Source organism: Agelaius phoeniceus, chromosome 3 (assembly GCF_051311805.1).
Source record: "Agelaius phoeniceus isolate bAgePho1 chromosome 3, bAgePho1.hap1, whole genome shotgun sequence".
Classification (NCBI taxonomy): domain Eukaryota; kingdom Metazoa; phylum Chordata; class Aves; order Passeriformes; family Icteridae; genus Agelaius; species Agelaius phoeniceus.
Window position 1 is genome coordinate 98713766 of NC_135267.1, and position 17879 is coordinate 98731644.

General features: G+C 43.1%; 1 protein-coding gene across 11 annotated transcripts in view; it reads right to left on the reverse strand.

Moving 5' to 3' along the window:
* Nucleotides 1-7289, reverse strand: part of SUSD4 (sushi domain containing 4) — a 73532-nt gene extending 66243 nt beyond the window's left edge. For 7 of the 11 annotated variants that reach the window (XM_077175954.1, XM_077175953.1, XM_077175963.1 and 4 more), the window contains exons 1-2: nucleotides 6980-7121; nucleotides 6495-6650 (exon numbers count right to left, since the gene is read on the reverse strand). In XM_077175954.1, coding sequence (XP_077032069.1) covers nucleotides 6495-6650; nucleotides 6980-7103 — 280 coding nt within the window. In that variant the 5' untranslated portion in view covers nucleotides 7104-7121. The other 4 variants (XM_077175958.1, XM_077175956.1, XM_077175957.1 and 1 more) reach the window with 4 other exon arrangements.
* Between the last annotated feature and the right edge of the window lie 10590 nt (nucleotides 7290-17879).

The following is a 17879-nucleotide window of genomic DNA, read 5'->3' on the forward strand; positions in this document are numbered from 1 at the left end:
AAAATCCTATTATAGAGACCATATTATAAAAATGTGGATTAGGAATTCCCCTAAATTCTATTTACAGAAGAAAGTTACAGATGAAGATCCAAAGGATCTCTTCCCTGTATATGGCAACATCTGTTTCTTACATAAAATGCGTCTTCAAGACATTTAATCTTTCTACAGTCATTTCTCCATCTACAAAGGAGCATAATAATACTTACATTCCTTTATAAAGTGCTTTAAACTCCATGGATGAGAAGAACTATATAAAAAAATAAGTCACATTTTTATTACTGTTGTTACTATTAAGCTACCACAGTCAAGAATATTTGTCAAATTATGGGTTTAATGAGATACGTTTATCAAAAGTAAGCAGGGGTGCTGGCAGAAAAGCCCCTATACTCCTTTCTGAAGTTGGTCATCAGTGACAAAATCAATTAATACAGAAATGTTCCTGATAAATTCTAGACTCTCCCTAGCTAAAAAAATGCTTGACAACAAGCAGAAGAGCAACCCAGGATGGACACTACTTAATTTAAAAGAATCAAAGGTCACAAATGTGGAAACACATTTGCCCCACAGGATCTCAGTGAGCACAGATGGCACCACCAACCACTTCCACTGTTTACAGTACGAAAAGAAAGAAACATCCTGACTCAGATGAATCCCATCAGCAGTCCAGCTGTTCAGGAAAAGCCATTGGGAGCCCCCTCTGAAAAGCAAGAGTTCAAGCTTGGTGCCAACAAAAGCAATAGTGCAGTCAGATAGATGGTGAGTGTGGACACCAAAAACTGCTGTTATAAACCACTGTGAGAATTAATAAATGTACAGCCCATAATTGGTTTCATAATGCTCTGCTTGTGCCACCTCAAAAGAAGTAGCTGAGGAGACATAAAACCAAGTGAGGAGATGCCAGTTTCACAGTTAAATTGCTGAATTTGTTAGGATCCTTGTATCTTCAGTCCCTTAATATGTTAGCAAAGCAAATTTTTCCACTTAGTGAATCAAACTGTACACACTACACCACTTTATCCCTCAAGCTTATTTTTTGACTAAGCAATGCTCACCAGTAAGTGTAGCCCAGCCTTCATTCATATTTTCACCAGCACACAGCAAATATGAATTCAGGCTATATTTTGTGGTCTTTTTCCTGCCTAAAACCTCATGAAAATGCACAGCACAAGTGCAAGGTTTCCTGCTTCTAATACTGTGTATTTTGTTATAAAAGTAAATGAACTGCAATCAGAGTTCAAACAATATTTGAAAAAAAAAAGGTTGAGTACATGATCAATCCTGTAGAAAAAAATCTGTAAGAATCTATAAAAGTAAAAAAATATAGCATTTTCCCAATTCTGGTAAGAATATTCAATTATTAAACCCCACAAATAGCAACAACAAAAATAATGAATAGTAAAGAACCTTGTACTTTGATAAAGCTCAGTTTATGCTTTGCTAAAATTTCTATTTCTCATTCTGGTAACATTTTCTTTGGGAGGTTCTCAAACTCCCTCATAACACGCCCACAAAATACATCGCTTATCTACTTTATAGATGAGAAAATCAAGCAAAGCATAATTAATTCTCCCAAAGTTGTAATCATCCCTAATACAGAGATCAAAGATACTCTATTGCAATCCTGGGAGTAAGGAAGCAAAGCAGCGAAGCAAGAGTTAACCTCGGTCTCCAAATGACACAGCACATCAGTGATAAAGCTCCTTCTAGCACAGTGCTAAGAAACTGATTTAAGATTAATCTATCAAATATGCCCACTTCTCTCAAGGCTGTAGGCAGATGGACGTGCCACTAAGACAACTGATGAACTGTCATCCTCTGATGTCACCGGCCTTACCACTTGCAATCAGAGCAGCACCAAAATAGTGATTAACTGCTGAGAACAGAGGTTGCATGAGGTACATATGGGATTAAGATCCTGTCACTGTGGGAAAAATCTTTTCCTTTCAAAGCATTGAGCTTCTCCAATAAGCTGGAGGTTAAGAAAAATCCTACACAATAACTGATGATTTCATCAAATGTACAAGGAACTCAAGGCTGAAACGTCTATTTTGCTTGACAAGAAAAGCAGACGCACTGAGAGGGAGACAGTAAAATACATTAGCTGCAGACTTAGTGAGAGGGTATCAAAAAACATTTAGAGTTTTCAGAAAACCTTCTTTATAATCCCAAAATCACATGGAAGGTGCTTATGGCAAATCTCTGGCTAGCTTTTCTTGCCAGAAACAACTGCAGGTTACCAAAAGTCAGCCCTCTCAAAGATCTGCATCATCATCATCACATATCAAAAACTTGTATTACCCCAGGGAAAAAAGTCCACTACCCTCAGAAACCTGAGGGATGTGGTTTTGATGGCCACTACATCCAAAGTCAATGGTTAGTTACCATAACCATGGCATAACCAAAATTTCAATCAAATGTAATACAATCACAGAGCAGCAACAATTCAGCCTTAGTCTAGAGAAAGAATCTCACCACTATTCTTCATGGAATCACTAATACTCAGTTTTTTTGACAGTTTCACAATATGCCAGATTTCTTTGCAATTGTGCATGATGTGCTTCCAGCTTAAAAGCACTACTGATGCAGAGGGATGTCGCCTGCAGAACATGCAACCAGGGAAACACCACAAATTGATTACTGTAAGTGCAATACAACAGATTACAATGCCAAAAAGAGAGCATTTTCTGCCCTGAGAGCTACAGGGAACCAGAAGCTGAATATAATGCAGCATCATCCTATAATGACAACAAAGGAACCCAAGATGTCTGAGCAGGAGGAGAGCTCCAAGGCATAGGATATTCCTCAGCTCTGTTCAATGCCAGTGAGGCACATTCCACAGAGAAGTGGTTCCATGAGAGCAAGCTCATGAATGACCAGCAATCCAGAAAGTACAACAAAAACTTAGGAAAAGTTCAGAAAAACTGGAGCCATCCAGGCTTTGGAGGAACTGGAGTGTGCATTTCTGCAGCAGAATGTCAAAGAGATGAAACAGACCGTGAAATACAGCCAAAATGCTAACACTGCTCGAGGCCAGGAGGCAAAACAAGGTCATGGCCCTATCCAAGCCTGTGGTGATGTGTGCTGCAGCCCTGAGACTCCCCACTGGGCCCTGCAGAAGAACAGAGCTTACCCAACTGACCCATGACAACAAAGCAGACACATGCCCAAGTGACATCTGGGTACAAGACAACACAACAAATCTCGAAACCAGAATCTTATTGAATTTTTTTTTCTCCCTCTCCTTTGAGATTTCATCATCCTCCACTATTTTAATATAGTTACAGGAATTTGAAATATATTTAAAAATTCATCATTACACCTATTTTCTCCATACTAGTTTCACAGTGAACTCAATACCTTAAAACTCCAGGGTAAATTGTCATCAGCTTCATCCACTAACATTTCATTTCTCCTAATACCAGACTTCTCAGCCTGCTCCTGCTTTGTCTCTTTTTTTGTACCTCCTGATGAGGAGCAGCTGAGGGAGCTGGGGAGGTTCAGCCTGGAGAAAATGAGGCTGAAGGGAAGACCTTATCACTCTCTACAACCACCTGAAAGGAGGGTGCAGCCACATGGGGGATGGCCTCCTCTCCCAGGTAACAAGGCCTCAAGTTGCACTAGAGAAGGTTTAAACTGGATATCAGAAACAATTTCTTCACCAAAAGGGAAGTCAAGCATTGGAACAGGTTGCCCAGGGAAGTGGTTGAACCAGCCACCCCTGGGGCATTTAAAAGATGTGTAAATGTGGCACTTGGGGCCAGCTTTAGTGGTGGCCTCAGCCGTGCCACGTTAACACTTAGGCTCCATGATCTTAAAGGTCTTTTCCAACCTAAATAATTCTGTAAACAGAAATGACTAGATGAAAGGCACAGGCTAAGTATGAGAGATACACTTTATCCTCAGTAGCAACAGAGTTTTTAATACATCAGGGATGAATGAGGGATATTGATAGCTGAAAGGTTTGCTCATTTGAATTCACTTCTACAGCAAATTTTTTCGCTAGATTCACTTTTGCAAAAGTCAAAGTGTAACAAACAAAGTTATTCTCTGTATGGTTATTGACAAGAAAGAAAGAGTTATAAGTAGTATTGATTTGGGGTGAAATCGTAGAACATGACAATCAATAGAGCTTAGTCAGATATAAGATAGACAAAGACACACAAGTCGTAACAGGATTATTACAGGAGACAAATCCTGGTATCACCCAAGGAAGGGAAGAAGCTGTAAATGGGATCCAAAATACAAGCTGTAGATTGCTTTTTAGAAAAAATAACCCTAAATTATTCATTTTAATGTTTTAATATGTGAGGCAGTTTTTATTTCAGCATATTGTCAGTGCTGTTTTTCTAAAGCTTTTGAAACTAATTCTTTCCACCTCCATAGTATTTTCATTAAATGTCATCAAAACTCTTTTCTAATCTCTGAGAGAAGTATGATTATCCTCATTTAACAGATAATGAGAAGATAGAAGGAGACTGGAGCTACATTTTCCAAACTAGTCAGTAATGCCATGTGCCTTGTGTCTAAATACACAGATCCATAAAATGAGAGTCCTACAGAAATGAAATTTTCAAAGGTACCAGAAAATCACAACTTTGGTCAACAGCTGCTTACAGAGTTCCCAAACTCTGGGTCACAGGCTGGGGAGCCAAAAGCTGAGCCCCCACAGCAAACACAGCAAGCTACATAAGTACAGTGAGCCTGCTCACAGATACAACGGAGCCTAAAATAGGAGGGATGCTAATTCACAGTCCTCTGCTCTAATTACATAGCTTATTATTTTTACCACTCAAATGACTCAGGGTGAAGGAAACCCAACAACTGTATATTCTACCACATGAAAGGACTGTACCTTTGCTGGGATTTATACAGTGCCTACCTTCTGAGCACAACCACACTGGAAACTAATAGCAATAATCAGAACAGCAATGAATGTTTTTCACTAGTGATTATGGCCATGCACAATTGTTCAGTGCATTGCCTTTCCCTAGACTCTGTCCAAAAATACCCCCAAATTATTGAAAGATACTGAAGTGATTTACAAATGAAATTTGATACAGAATTAGTTACACCACTGAGGTGAAAGGCAGCGGCATTAGTAACGATCAGCATCGCACAACAATTTATTGCAGGCTAGGATGAAAACTATTCAATTTGAGGGAGATATAAACCATATTTTGAAGAACCTTTTGCACTAATTGGCCAAATAAGTGCTGACAATCAAACTGTGGGATATGCAGAGCCTCAGGGAGGAGGGGGCCTTGGAGCAGCTTCATTTTTATGAATGGAGCCATAAGAAGGTTAGAGAAGGACAGAAGCACGCACAACTCCAATCCCAAGAAAGGCACAGGACAGGCTGAATAGCATCACCACACTGAAACATCAACTGCCCAGGAAACCAAGGTTGCACAGTTGTAATAAAATAAATTTTAAAAATAAAAAGGCATTGATTTCTAAAGAGGGGTACGTAGTGACTGCAATGGTTTAAAAGCTTTTTTAGCTGGAATCACAGTTGCAGTCACGGGATTTCTATTGGAAAATGGCATTATTGTCTCCAGAGAGAAAAATAGGACTGAATCAGGAGGAGGATGGACAAGATGACCTTTTGAAGCTCTCTTTAGCCATACTCCTGTAAGTCCATATTGAGTGACAGAAAACACATCTGGACTAGAGCTGTTGGGCTTAGGCATTCAAGTTAGAAAATTTTGGCATAAATCTTTGGCACGAGAAGAAGAAGCTCAAGCAATTTTTATATCGGGCTCTGCCTGCCATTAGTGATGCAATTCAATCATAAAAATGGCTTATTCCCCCAACACAAATATATAATACCATGCTGGAGTAGGAATGTGAAGCTGCTCTCATATCACAGCTAAGTTCATTTTGCAGCAAAGCAGTTTACTTTAAGATTTTTCCAGTAATCCAAGTCTAATTATGAAATCAATTTAAAACAATTTTGTAATTAAAAGTACCTCCTGAAATATCTCACAGGCTCAATAATTTAAATGATAGTGTTAAAAAGGTAATTAAAATTAAAAAGGTCAAATAAGGCTGGGTCGCTCCTCCACTAGGAGAGTGCTGAAGGACGTTGTTGCATTTACAAACCCGAATCGCCAGCTTCCTCCCCAAATTCCTGCTTTCCCCAGCTGCACGGGGATTTTGCACTGAGAGTCATCCAAGAGATATCGGAGCGGACCGCGGCGAGGCAAGGCGCTTTTTTTTTTTTTCCGCTTTAGATTCAAAAAAATTACGCTGTTTCAAAATGAAGCTGTACTTACAGAGAGCCAGTGCTCCCTCCTACCGGCGGTCCCCACACAGGGTGCCAAAAGCTGCGCGTCCCCGCGGCGGGCACGGGAGGGGGTGGGGGGCGCAGAGGGGGGAACTTTCCTGCTCTCCCCGGGTCGGGGCTGCGGGGTCGGCTGGGGATGGGGTGGCGCGGGCCGGGGCCGGGCGGAGGAGGGGACCGGGGACGGGGCCAGGGCGCCTCGCTCACTCACCGCCCGCCGCCAGCCCCGGGCCGAGGCTCAGCGCCAACTGCAGCCACAGCGCCGCGGCCAGCGCCCGCCGCCGCGCCGCCAGGAGGGCACCGCCGCCGCTCGGCTGCTTCCCATGACACATCTTCTGCCCGCCAAAGGCATCCGGTTCGCCGCCACCTGCAACGAGAGAGCCGCTCCGCCTCGCCGCTGCCCGGGGCTCCGCGCCGGTTCCGCGCCGGTTCCGCGGGTAGCCCCCGCGCCGCCCCCTGCCCGCTCAGCCGCCCTCCCGGCCCCGCGGCTCCCCGGCCGTGACCCCTGCCGCCGCTACCTGCTGGCCCACCCCCCGCCAGAGCCAGCGGTACCTCCGCGGCTGCTGCCGCCGCCTCCGCCGCTGCGGCTCGGCAGCCTGCCGGGGCCGGGCGGAGCGCACACGCACACTCACACACGTTCACACGCCACACAGGCGCACAGGGACTCCTGCGCACCCCGCAGCCGGCCGGCCCTACCTGCCAGCGGGGCAGGCAGCGGCAGCCGCAGCGCGCACCGGCCCGGCCCAGCCGCTGTGGAGCGGAGGCGCGGGGAACCGCAAGCGGCGGGAGCGCGGGCAGCCCCGGCGCTCCAAGCACGCATGGCAGCCGCGGGCACGGCCGAGCCGCCGCTCCCGCTGTGCCGCCCGGGCAGCCCGGCCCTCAGGGGCACTCCCTGTCCCGGGCCGGGAGGCACCCCAAAACTGCCAAGGGTAGGGGAAGGGGAAGTTAAGGCTTCGCTCCCGGTCGTTTCTGCTCGTTTTCACCTCAAACGGGGTTTCGCGGTGCACAGCACTGACGGAGCCTCTTTGGAGTGTCCTGTGCTTTGTCACGTAGACAGAGCGTTAGATACGAGACACGGTTTAGCAGCGCTGGTGCCAGTGCCTCATCTTTCACCATTTTTGGGAGTGGAGAGGTGTATTCCTGAGCACTCTCGCCCATCAGCTGCCTCTGGGGAAAGGCAGGACGCCTGGGCCTGCCGGCTGGAGCAATTTACTGTTACGAATCAGCATCCAGCTATATTTAGTGAATCTGTGAAATTCACAGCCACAAATCACTGAATCAGAGACTCGTCTCGTGGCTCCAGCAGCTGCGGTAGCTCTGTGTTTCCTGGTGCCATTCCACAGCTGGGCATTGCACCTCTTCCCTTGCTCAGAGGTAGAGAGGGTGTCCTCTAGCTGAAAAGGACTCTGCTAAGCAGATTAAGGTGTTTGGCACACTCCTGAGACACAGCAAGGTGAACAAAACCAGGGACAAGAGAATACACATTTACAATGAAGCATGCCTATGCTTAGTACAAACACGGACCCAAAGGCACATGGGGTAATATTAACAGCATGTGGACATAGCACATCCTGATGCTTCAAAGTTAATAATAAATACTGGTAACATTGAAGTTCTTTTCATGTGTCTCAGCTATCTGATGCTCATTCCTCCAAGTTAAAACTTAAGGCTCTTCAGGATAGATTTTAGTTCAAATCATCTATCAGTTCAAAGGCCAGTGTAAGAAGCATAGTACTTTATCTCCCCTGGAGAAAATGGGCATCTCACAGTGAAATGTAGGTATTCTGCTAAGAATAGGGAAGTGTTGGCCAATTTTCAGCTAAGAGAATTTTGCTGCTCCCCTTAAACAGGAAAATTTGGAAACTATAGAGCATTTTCATCAAGCATCATTTCCTGATCAGGTCAATTTTCATGTCCCCAGCCAGCCCAAAGAGGGAGTTCAGAGCAGTAATAGCTCTCATATGCCATGCAAACACAGACAGGCACAGTTACATGACAGAGATGTTCTTCAGGGGCAATAAGCCATGAACTACTACAAGTGGTAGGACAGACCAATAATGCAGCAATTCCTGTTATCTGTAATAAGAGGATCTTTATGGTACTGACTTGATAGCTTTCATTTTTGAAATCAAAATAGCAAAAGATAATGTCCTGAGCAATCTGACACTATTCATGTTCTCCATCAATTGAAATGCAAAGTGGTGGATATAATGTCTACCTTCAGTGTGGATGGAGCACACAGACACTTCTGAGGAGGAAGAGGCAACTCATCTGTCAGTGTTGATAGGTATTACTTAACCTTTGTTTCTGCCTTCTTTCTATCCTCAAGTGTGCAGCTGCACCTCTGACACCATTCAGCTTGAGGAAGGACAACTGAGTGTTTCAGACACCTGTCCGCCACCCCACGTGAGTGGGAGCACCCCTGCTCCAAACAGCACCAAGAAATCAAGGTTTTCTTGTGCAGCAGCTCTTCTTCAAAATCTTAATGAAAATTCTCCTCTTGCTGAGCAGGGCATGTGTGTGCAAGGTGGCAACAGTGGCTGAAGGTTTGGGCCTCCAGTGGCTGAAGGAGTTTAGCAGGAATCCATGTCAGCCAGGAGCAGGGAAGGACTCCTGCAGCCCGGGAAAGCCTAAACTGAGGGAGGAGCAGCAAAAGGTGGAGGAGGATGAAGCCTGAAGCAACCCCAGCCACAGAGAGGCAGAGGGGAAGGAGCTACTTTGCTTTGGCTTGGACTTTGTTTCTGGAAGGGGTAGATGGATTGCCTGAAGGGCTACAACCACTCTGTGACCAAATCTGACATCTGTAATCAATTTTACTGCATCCTCCTGAGCTGAAGTGGGGCCAGAGCAGTGATCAGTGGGCTGGACCTGAAGCTCTGAGCTGCTGTTACATAGCACAGACTGTAAAATACAGGAGGATTTGTCCCCTGGTTATCCCACCCAGATGTCATGATTTCTGTGCCTTCATACATTTGGCTGCCCCTCCACCATTTTTTTTTAAGCAAGTTACAGATGAGCCTCACACCTGTGGGGACTAACTCTGAATTGCCTCTGGTGGGGAGAAACCCTCCCTGGTGCTGGTACAGACAGGCTGCAAACAGGACCAAAAGATTATGTGACTTTTTTTTTTTTTTTTTTTTTTGCTTCATATGTACTCACAAAGCTGCTTCCATCTCCCTGCACTGCTTCTGCAGCTAAAAATGCCACCTCTCAGAATGAAGATGAATAGTGCCAGTGCTCATCTGCACTGTCCAGACTCAGGTTCCTGTTGTTTGAGCCCAGGAGCATCAAGGTGGTGGTGGGAGCAGGGGGAGATCAAGTGTTCCTTGTGGCAGGTTGTGGGTGCTGCCATGTGGTGAGAGGTGTTCCTGGCCAGCTTCACTCTACTTGGAGGAAGAGGCTTCAGCTCTGCTCCAGCTGGTGCATACAGTCAGCTCCTGGCTGTTTCTAGCAAGTGCAGGGTGAGCATCCCAGCCAGATTATGGCTGGCTGTGGGCTTACAGCTCATCTTCTCCTGGGGTTTTGTAATCACCTTGAGAATAAACAATTGTGTGTATAACTCCTGTAGTTGCAGGATTTTAGTTTTGTCTTGCCATACACATTGATCTGCTTCATTCTCTTATTTTTATCTTCTCACATGCCCTCCTTTAGTTGATTATCTTATTCTGAAGTCTGTACTGGATAAAAAGCTAGATTGGAAAATTCAGTTAAATGCATCCAACCCAAAAATTGGCCCCTCACTCCAAGCCAAGTGACAAAAGCAGCAACACTGACTCTGCCCAGGACTAGGAGTATGAAGGCATGCCCACCCTACACAGCATTTGGCCTTGAGTCCTGGATACAATATAATAATTTTCTCTCTGTGTCAAGAAGTAGGGACTATCTTTCAAAGCATCCAAGGCAATGTCTTTGATGTCTGTGGCATCACCAGACCAAGTGGTGACCTTGTAACATGAACCTGTGTTGCACAGTTGCTGCCATGGCACATGAAAGTATTTGAGAATGCTAAAAAACGAGGACCAAAATGGGAACAGGAGCTGCCAAATCTGCTGTAGTCTCATTCACACTCACACTGCTCAGTGGGAAGGTATCTGGACTAAACTATTTCCAGAACTGCTGACAGGTATTGTTTCAAAGGGAAAAAATTCATTCACTCAAAAAGAAAAAAAAAAAAAAAAAAAAAAAAAAAAAAAAAAAAACCAAAACAAAAAAAACAACTACGGAATGAATGAGCTCACCCAGTCCTCCATCATCCTATCATCCTGACAGGAATGGGAGGAGAACTGGAGAAAAAAGATAAGAAACTCATGGGTTGAGAACAGAACACGAGTTCTGAGTTTAATAATTGAGATAAGAACAGTTTAATAATTGAAACAAAGTAAAATATAGTAAGGATAATAATGCTAAGAATAATTAGACTGAAAAAGATGGACAGAGAGAGAGGAATAAGCCCCAAGAGAAACAAGTGATTCATAACACAGTTGCTCACCACCCTCTGAATGATGCCCAGCAGTGATTGGTCCCTCCTGGCCAATTTCCCCCAGTTTATGTCCTGAGCATGACTCTTTATGGTGTGGAATATCCCTTTGGCTAGTTCAGGTCAGCTGTCTTGGCCATGCTCCCTCATGGCTTCTTGTGCAGCTCCTTGCTGGTAGAGTATAGGAAACAGAAAAGTCTTGATTTAGAGTAAGCACCACTCAGCAACAACTAAAACATCAGTGTATTGTCAACACTGTTCTCATACTAAACTCAAAATGCAGCATATACCACCCACTAAGGAGAAAATCAGCTCTATCCCATCCAAAAGCAGGGCACTGTGGTAAGAGTCAGCTGGAAAGGAGGTTTTGTCCAAATTCTTGGGTACCTAACACTCTGGTTGGCCTCATTGCATGCATGAGTGGCCATGGGCATCTTTAATTTGCTAGCAAAATGTAACCCAAAATATTGGGTATTAGATTAAGTGTTTGGGGGTTTTAATTATCACATTAAGATATTCCTTCTCCATGTTTTACCTGCTGAAAAGCAAGGCCAGAAGGAATAGTCCTGGTGATGTGGCTGTTTGGTAGGTAAGTTTCATCCTTAAACTGGACTCCAGGAAGGAGTGAAAAGGAAGTGGTGAAGCTTGTAGCTGAGGGTAAAGAGAGAATTTATATTTGACAGTGTGAGACTTTAAAAAAAAAGACCCCAGGGCATGTTAGTGGCAGCTGTATGAGCAAAGGGGTGGTCAGTCCCTGGGGAAAAGAACAGCCTAACACAGAAGTCTGCAATCAATTATTTTAAAATATAAAATAGCAATGACTGGCATTGAGATTTGGCTGCAGAACATCAATCCAGACTGTAAGTACATATTGTTGCAAAACATCCTCCAGACCTTCTGGCCACAGACCAGCTTCCCATTTTATTGGCCAGAAGGAAGAGTTACTGCCTCAAGCTCACATGTATTTACTGGTGTAAATACAATTCTGCACACAAAATTAGGAAAAAGAGCTCAAGCATCATCTTCCAAAATGCAGGGAGTTGCTAAAGAGAGTTCCAAATGCCTTGGAAGGTGCAAAACTATTCAGGGCTAAGATTCATAATGACCGTGTTGTGTCCTTATGAAAGATGGACAGCCTTAGATATGCTGTACTACTTGTAGTCTAAACAGGCTCAAGATTTCAAGCATTTTCAAGAAAAACTCATTTGTTGAACTCCCTTATATATCAGATAAGGCATTCAGTCACTTCCTTCATACCTGGAGTACACCGTATTTCCCTTTTAACTTAGAAATATTAATGAGCTGATATTTCACCATAAAAAAAGGTTTGCATAGGTGATTCTGGGGAGGTGCCCCTTATTAAACCATGTAAGAACAAATAGATGCTTTGCCAAGAAAGATTTTGTCTTCTTAGATGTTAGTGGTGATGTCTTACAGTTAATATTCAAGAATTAATGAGTTCTTAAGTGCTTTCCAATCTATTCCCAAGTGTGCCCAGAAGAATACTCCTAGAGACCCTCCTCTTCACCATGACATTGCCTTTGCTTGATTCTGCAGGAGACTGACCCCCTACACATCTCTGGGTAGATTTGCACTGGAAACCTTGATTTCATCATTTTCCTCCATTAATGGCTAAAAAGGCCAGCTCTCTCACCTACCTCAGCCTGAAGAGGGTGATTGCTGGACACACAGTAATTGCAGGGATTGCAGGAAAGCAATTATTCTAAACAGAATTCTTTAAGGTGACTGCTTATAAGAGAGGCTTCCCTCATAAATGTGCTTTAAAAAACAGGTAAGCCATTAGGAGGATAATTATTTTGATGAATTCTGAACCACTAACAGTTATGATGGCTCAAGAAAAGCAGTCATAAAAGCGCAGAGTCCTGATTCTGCAGATGTTAAATAGTGCTGGCTCCTTTCAACTCCTACCAAATTGAAAGGAGAGCTGAAGGCATTAATTTTCTCACACAGTCAGGATTTAAAAACCTTTCTCTTCCCTAAACATAATCACTTTTGTTTGAAGAGAGCAGGGAACACCCTGAAGAAAATGATAGGAATATGAAAGGAGAATTCTCTTTCCTTCACTGAGCCATTAGTACTGACAGCCATAAACTCACATCTGGGACCAATACACAAACATTAATAACCAGCCATCAGTGTAGTTTTACCAATTAGTGCTAAATACATTTCATTAGAAAAACTGGCAATGTAAGGAGGATGGAGTTTGAACTACTTTTTTGTTCCCTACTGACCTACATAAGTAATGAAAAATTTTAGTTAACAGAAAACCACGCTTTATTTTTATTTCCATCAACATAGTTTAGAGGACATCACAGAAATAAATGATACCTGGCTAATTGGAGAACTGGACCAAATCACACTGTAAGACCAATTCTTCAGCTGAATGCGTGGAGATTTTTGTACTCTTCTGATTACAGCCAAATTGAACTTGCCACTAGTTCTGTGACTACATTTGGCCCTTGCTTTCCAGTAAACAGTAATTTCCAGCAAAAGGATATAAAACAAACAACTCCAGGAGCTCAAACAATTTAAATTGGTTATAAGTGCTTTTCATTTCATCCCTCCAGACCAGAAGAGACTTGAAAATACAAAATACAATATGTAGTGTTTGATTTGCAACACCATTCTAAGCCCTGAATGGTATTCATCACCCTTAAGTATAAACTCATGAAGAATTTCCCTATGCCCACAGTACACTTGGCACAGTCCATTTCCTTTGCACTATGGTACCTAAAGTTCTGCATAAGAGGACCCCAGTGTCTTTCACCTCCAGCTTACAGGTTCATTACTCACTGGTCTGTTTAAATTAAGGTACTCAGCCCCATCCATTTACTCCCTGGAAAAGTTCCCAAATCCCACTTTCTGACCTTTTCATCAGTCTGGCAGATGCAGACGTGAGTGCCATGGTGCCTTTGGCGTAGGCAGCACAGGGACAGCAAGACACAAATTCCTTCCCATCACTGCCTGATCTTACAGCTACAAGCAAGTCTCTCAGACTCAGCTCCCCCAAAAGGTACCTACATTCAAAATTGCAGCCTCCAGACCCCAGCTCAGCTGCAGTTTAAGTCAAAGGAACTTCACTATCTCTTAGCAAAAAATCCCAAGAGTTTGCAGTCGTGTTTCAGGCTGTGAGCTCAGCCCTGGCAGCAGGGATCTTATGGCTTGGTTGGTAGGGTTGTACCTCTGGATGCTGGATTCACAGAAGCTTTCACAATGCTTCTGATAAGCAAAATGTCTTTCAAATCAGAAGGCATGTGCCTTCCTTTGTCCAAACAGAGAAGCTAAGCTTCCCACTCAGGTGCAGAAGAAATCGGCCTCCATGGCCCTTGGATTGTTGCCCTTGCATCTCATTTCTCTGCAGAGTTGATTTAGACAGAGTGTGTTTGCCTAGAAGCATTTAACTAAGCCATGTAGAAAAGTAAAAAATTGCACACTACCTTTTTCCTTGCATGGAGATCAGCTTTATGTATTCCTTGAGGACACAAGGAGAGAAGAATAAGGAATTGCAGCAGAGTCTGCATGAGAGAAGAGAATGAGAGAGCTGAAGCAGATGTGTTCAAACATATTCTTTGAAAAGCTGTGACAAAAAATAGAGCACCTGGTTGAGAACCCTTCCAGTGCAAATATCTATACCTTTACCATCCTAAATGTAAAATAAGAGAAGAAGTTAAAATGTCACAATTTTATAGCACTGCATCATAACTTCCTAAGATGTTGAGATTTTTTTTTATATTGAGTCCTAATTAAATGCCATGCAAAACCCTAGCTTCATAACATATGGTCAAATCTGAATTCAGAGAATTAAGAATTAATTTACATGCATCTTAGGCATTCCATGTCTACACATTTTTTATATTTCTTGGTGGGCATAGAGCAATTTGCATTAACTTAATTTCATAGCAAAACCATAGAAAAGCTGCAAGAGGATAGTTCTGTCAGTGTTACACTACAATTTTTGTAACTTCCTCTGTCATCTGTTCTGATGCACATACTAAGAACCACAGTATTGGGCTCCAAAACTGTTCACAAAAGCCCATGTGAAGCAACAGCCATATAGTGTGAATTAGTGCAGCCAGAAGAAAGGGAGCAGAAATATCCTAGACATAGTTTGATATGAGCAGACCTTGAAGATGCAGAGATTTGGATTTGAGCTGTTCTCGTCTTTAATTTCCATGTTTATTTTCTACCTTTTTCACAGACACAAAAATAACTCTCTTCTGCTGTAGCCACATTACCACTGAGTTGTGCCAATTTTATCAGCTGTTCATCTGGCTCTCAGTACAGGCAACAGTTCAGGTTTGTTCAGGTTTCTCCCTGCATGTGATCCTTTTCTTCCTTTTTGCTAATGCATTTTTGTAGTTTTATATCTATCAGCTCTTATCAGTTGAGATAATAACAAATCTAAAGCTGTCAGGAAAATACATGATCACCATTCCTGCTTGCTGTTTCCACCCTGAAATTCATAGCAACAAGAGGATTAGCTTGAATTGAAGACTAAACTAGATTAGGTTTGATTAGCTATTCTCCTTTAGCAAAATAAACTCTAAACAAAACAAAACCCCAAACAAACAAAAATTAAAAAATTATGTCAGCAGTTCCGGAAAGGAGAGGTGCAAGAAGGTCAGGACAGGTCCAGCCAGCCCTGAAGGTTATGCATCAGGCTGTGACTGGTGGCTGTCCCTGCCCTCTCTGGTCCATAGAGGCAAAGCTGTGGGTGGAAATCAACAGAAGGTGGGAGAAGAGAGTGAGGAAAAAGGAAATAATTGGAACTGGTGTGAGTTACCCTGTGGTAATCTTTTTGGTAACAGAAAACACGGGATTGAGAGCAAGCCCTACACAGTCTGGAGAAGGAGAGGGCAGCAGGAACATTTTGTTGCAAGTGGCAACAGCATGATTGGAAAGATCTCTGAAATGGTGATGCTTTCCTCTTTTCTTCATGTCCCTGCCTTTTCTGCACAAGGTCTACTGCATCCTCCAGGGAAAACAGCTCCCCAGAGCAATGGCTGAAACCTAGCTTAGCTGTACAGAGAAAGGAATTCTGTTTTTTTTTTTTTGTCATTTATAAGATGACTTTCAGATATTTAGATCCCCATGGGAGTCATCTAATTCTTCATGCTTGCTAATGAAAAGCAAATCCAGCCAGGTTTAGTCTTCCTCAACAGATTAATTGTCATAATATTAATTATTCCTTTCTATGAAGTATAGGGCCATTTAAAGCTTTGTCCTTCTCTGTACTTAGGTGTTAAGGTTATATTATTTATATGTGATTGTTCTGTTTAAACTGTAAAACACAAACTGAAACATAAACTAACTCTTTTTGGTATAGCAATGCCAATACATTTTAGGTACAATAAAGCATCAGGTATTAAATGCAAGGATGGGACAATGTGTGGTGGTGAGATGGCAAGAGCTTCACATGACAGGTTTTCAAAATCTAATGCTAATTACTTCTTCATCAGCTCAGAACTTCCATGTGTCCCTGACCTCTCTATTTCTCTCAGTGGGCCTAATATATTTTATATGCTGAAGCTCTTTAGTGTCTGGTTAAACCAAAGTTTCCAGGACATCCAGTTTACTTATGTTAGTTGTTCAAACACTTGGTTACTTTCCATGTGAAAATAAGATTTCCAACTCTCCAAATTGAAGTTGTCAACTTCAGCTGACAAACAATGATTTCTCAGAGGTTTTTTCACTTGGATTTCCCCTTACCCTCATTTGGGTTCCCTTCATAACTACTTTTTTTCATGAAAATACCTCAATAACACATTTGAAGCACTTCTCAAGATTCTTTAAGGCAAGGGCAAGGTCTTCAAATGTCTTACACTGAGAGTATTAAAAAGGAGCTTGTTTGAGCAGCTCCAGGGCCACCTGGCATGGAGAAGGCTGAGCAGGGGCAGGACCCCTAGATTGTCTAGATGATCATCCTCTGATCCTATGATTCTATTCTGTCACAGGGGCATGCCTGAGCTGGTGGCCTGTGTGATCTGAACCTGCTCAAGCCACCTCTGTGCTCATCACTGCTGTGGCACTAAAGGTAAAGCACTGCTGGGCAGAGAAGGCCTTGGCTGAGCTTGCTCCTGCATCAAGCAGCAAGGAGAGGAGGGTTTTGAGCCCCCATCTTTGCCAGCCATTGCCAGCAGCTTGGCTCTGCTGAGCTCCTGTGCAGGGAGGGAGAAGCCTGTGCCAGGGTGGAAAAGGCTTTGCTCAATCCTACACAGGAAAGGGCAGGAAGAAACAAATATTCCTCTCTTAAGAGGTGGTTCCTTCTCTTCTTTGGAGCTGCAAACTTCAGGCTTGGTTTCACTGTTGAGAAGTTCATAGTCAAATAGTCCCTTTTTCAAAGGGATTTCTCCATGCTGATGAGGGCAGCCACCAGCCTGAATGGTGGGCTGTCTTGCCCTTAAAGAAAAGCCCAAACTCCCTTGTGCACAGCCTGAAAGGTGAGACAGAGTGGAAATTTTCCAGAGTAGAAATCCATTTTGATTTAGGTGAAATGTACATCTTATAGTTAAGTCTGTAAGCTTGCAAACATAGCTGTTTAGTCTGACTGCCTGTTCTCACAAAAAGCCTATGCTCAGAGAAACTGCTTCAGCTGAAGGACAAGAGATAGGGGGGCAGACAGAGAGACTGTCACGAGAGAGGGCAGCCTGACTCAGGAATTCTTCCTGATAAGGAAGAATTAGCAGCAAATGTCATGCAAAATCAGTAGAATGAATATGTATGAACCTATTGTGAAATTGCATGCATATGTATTTGATAGAGAGATCTGGAGTTCCCAGAGGTATGCATGGCTTTTAAGGGGAGCAGTGAGCACATGTGTCCAGCGCTGTAAAAAACATACTGGCTTTACAACTTTCACCAAAGTTGTGGAGTTTGTTTGCTTCCGCAAATCAAAGGAACAGAAAGATTTCACTGTCACGTCTTTTTGTCCCTCCTCCATTCCCCATACTTCATAAATTCTCATCTATAATTGATCGTTATATGTTGCCCTTATTTATTGATTGTATATCACTATATATTCCTAATTACTGCTTTAATTTTTTCCCCCAAAATTTGGCTTTCAGGCAATGCTGTCATCTTTCTTAGCACTGGAATCAC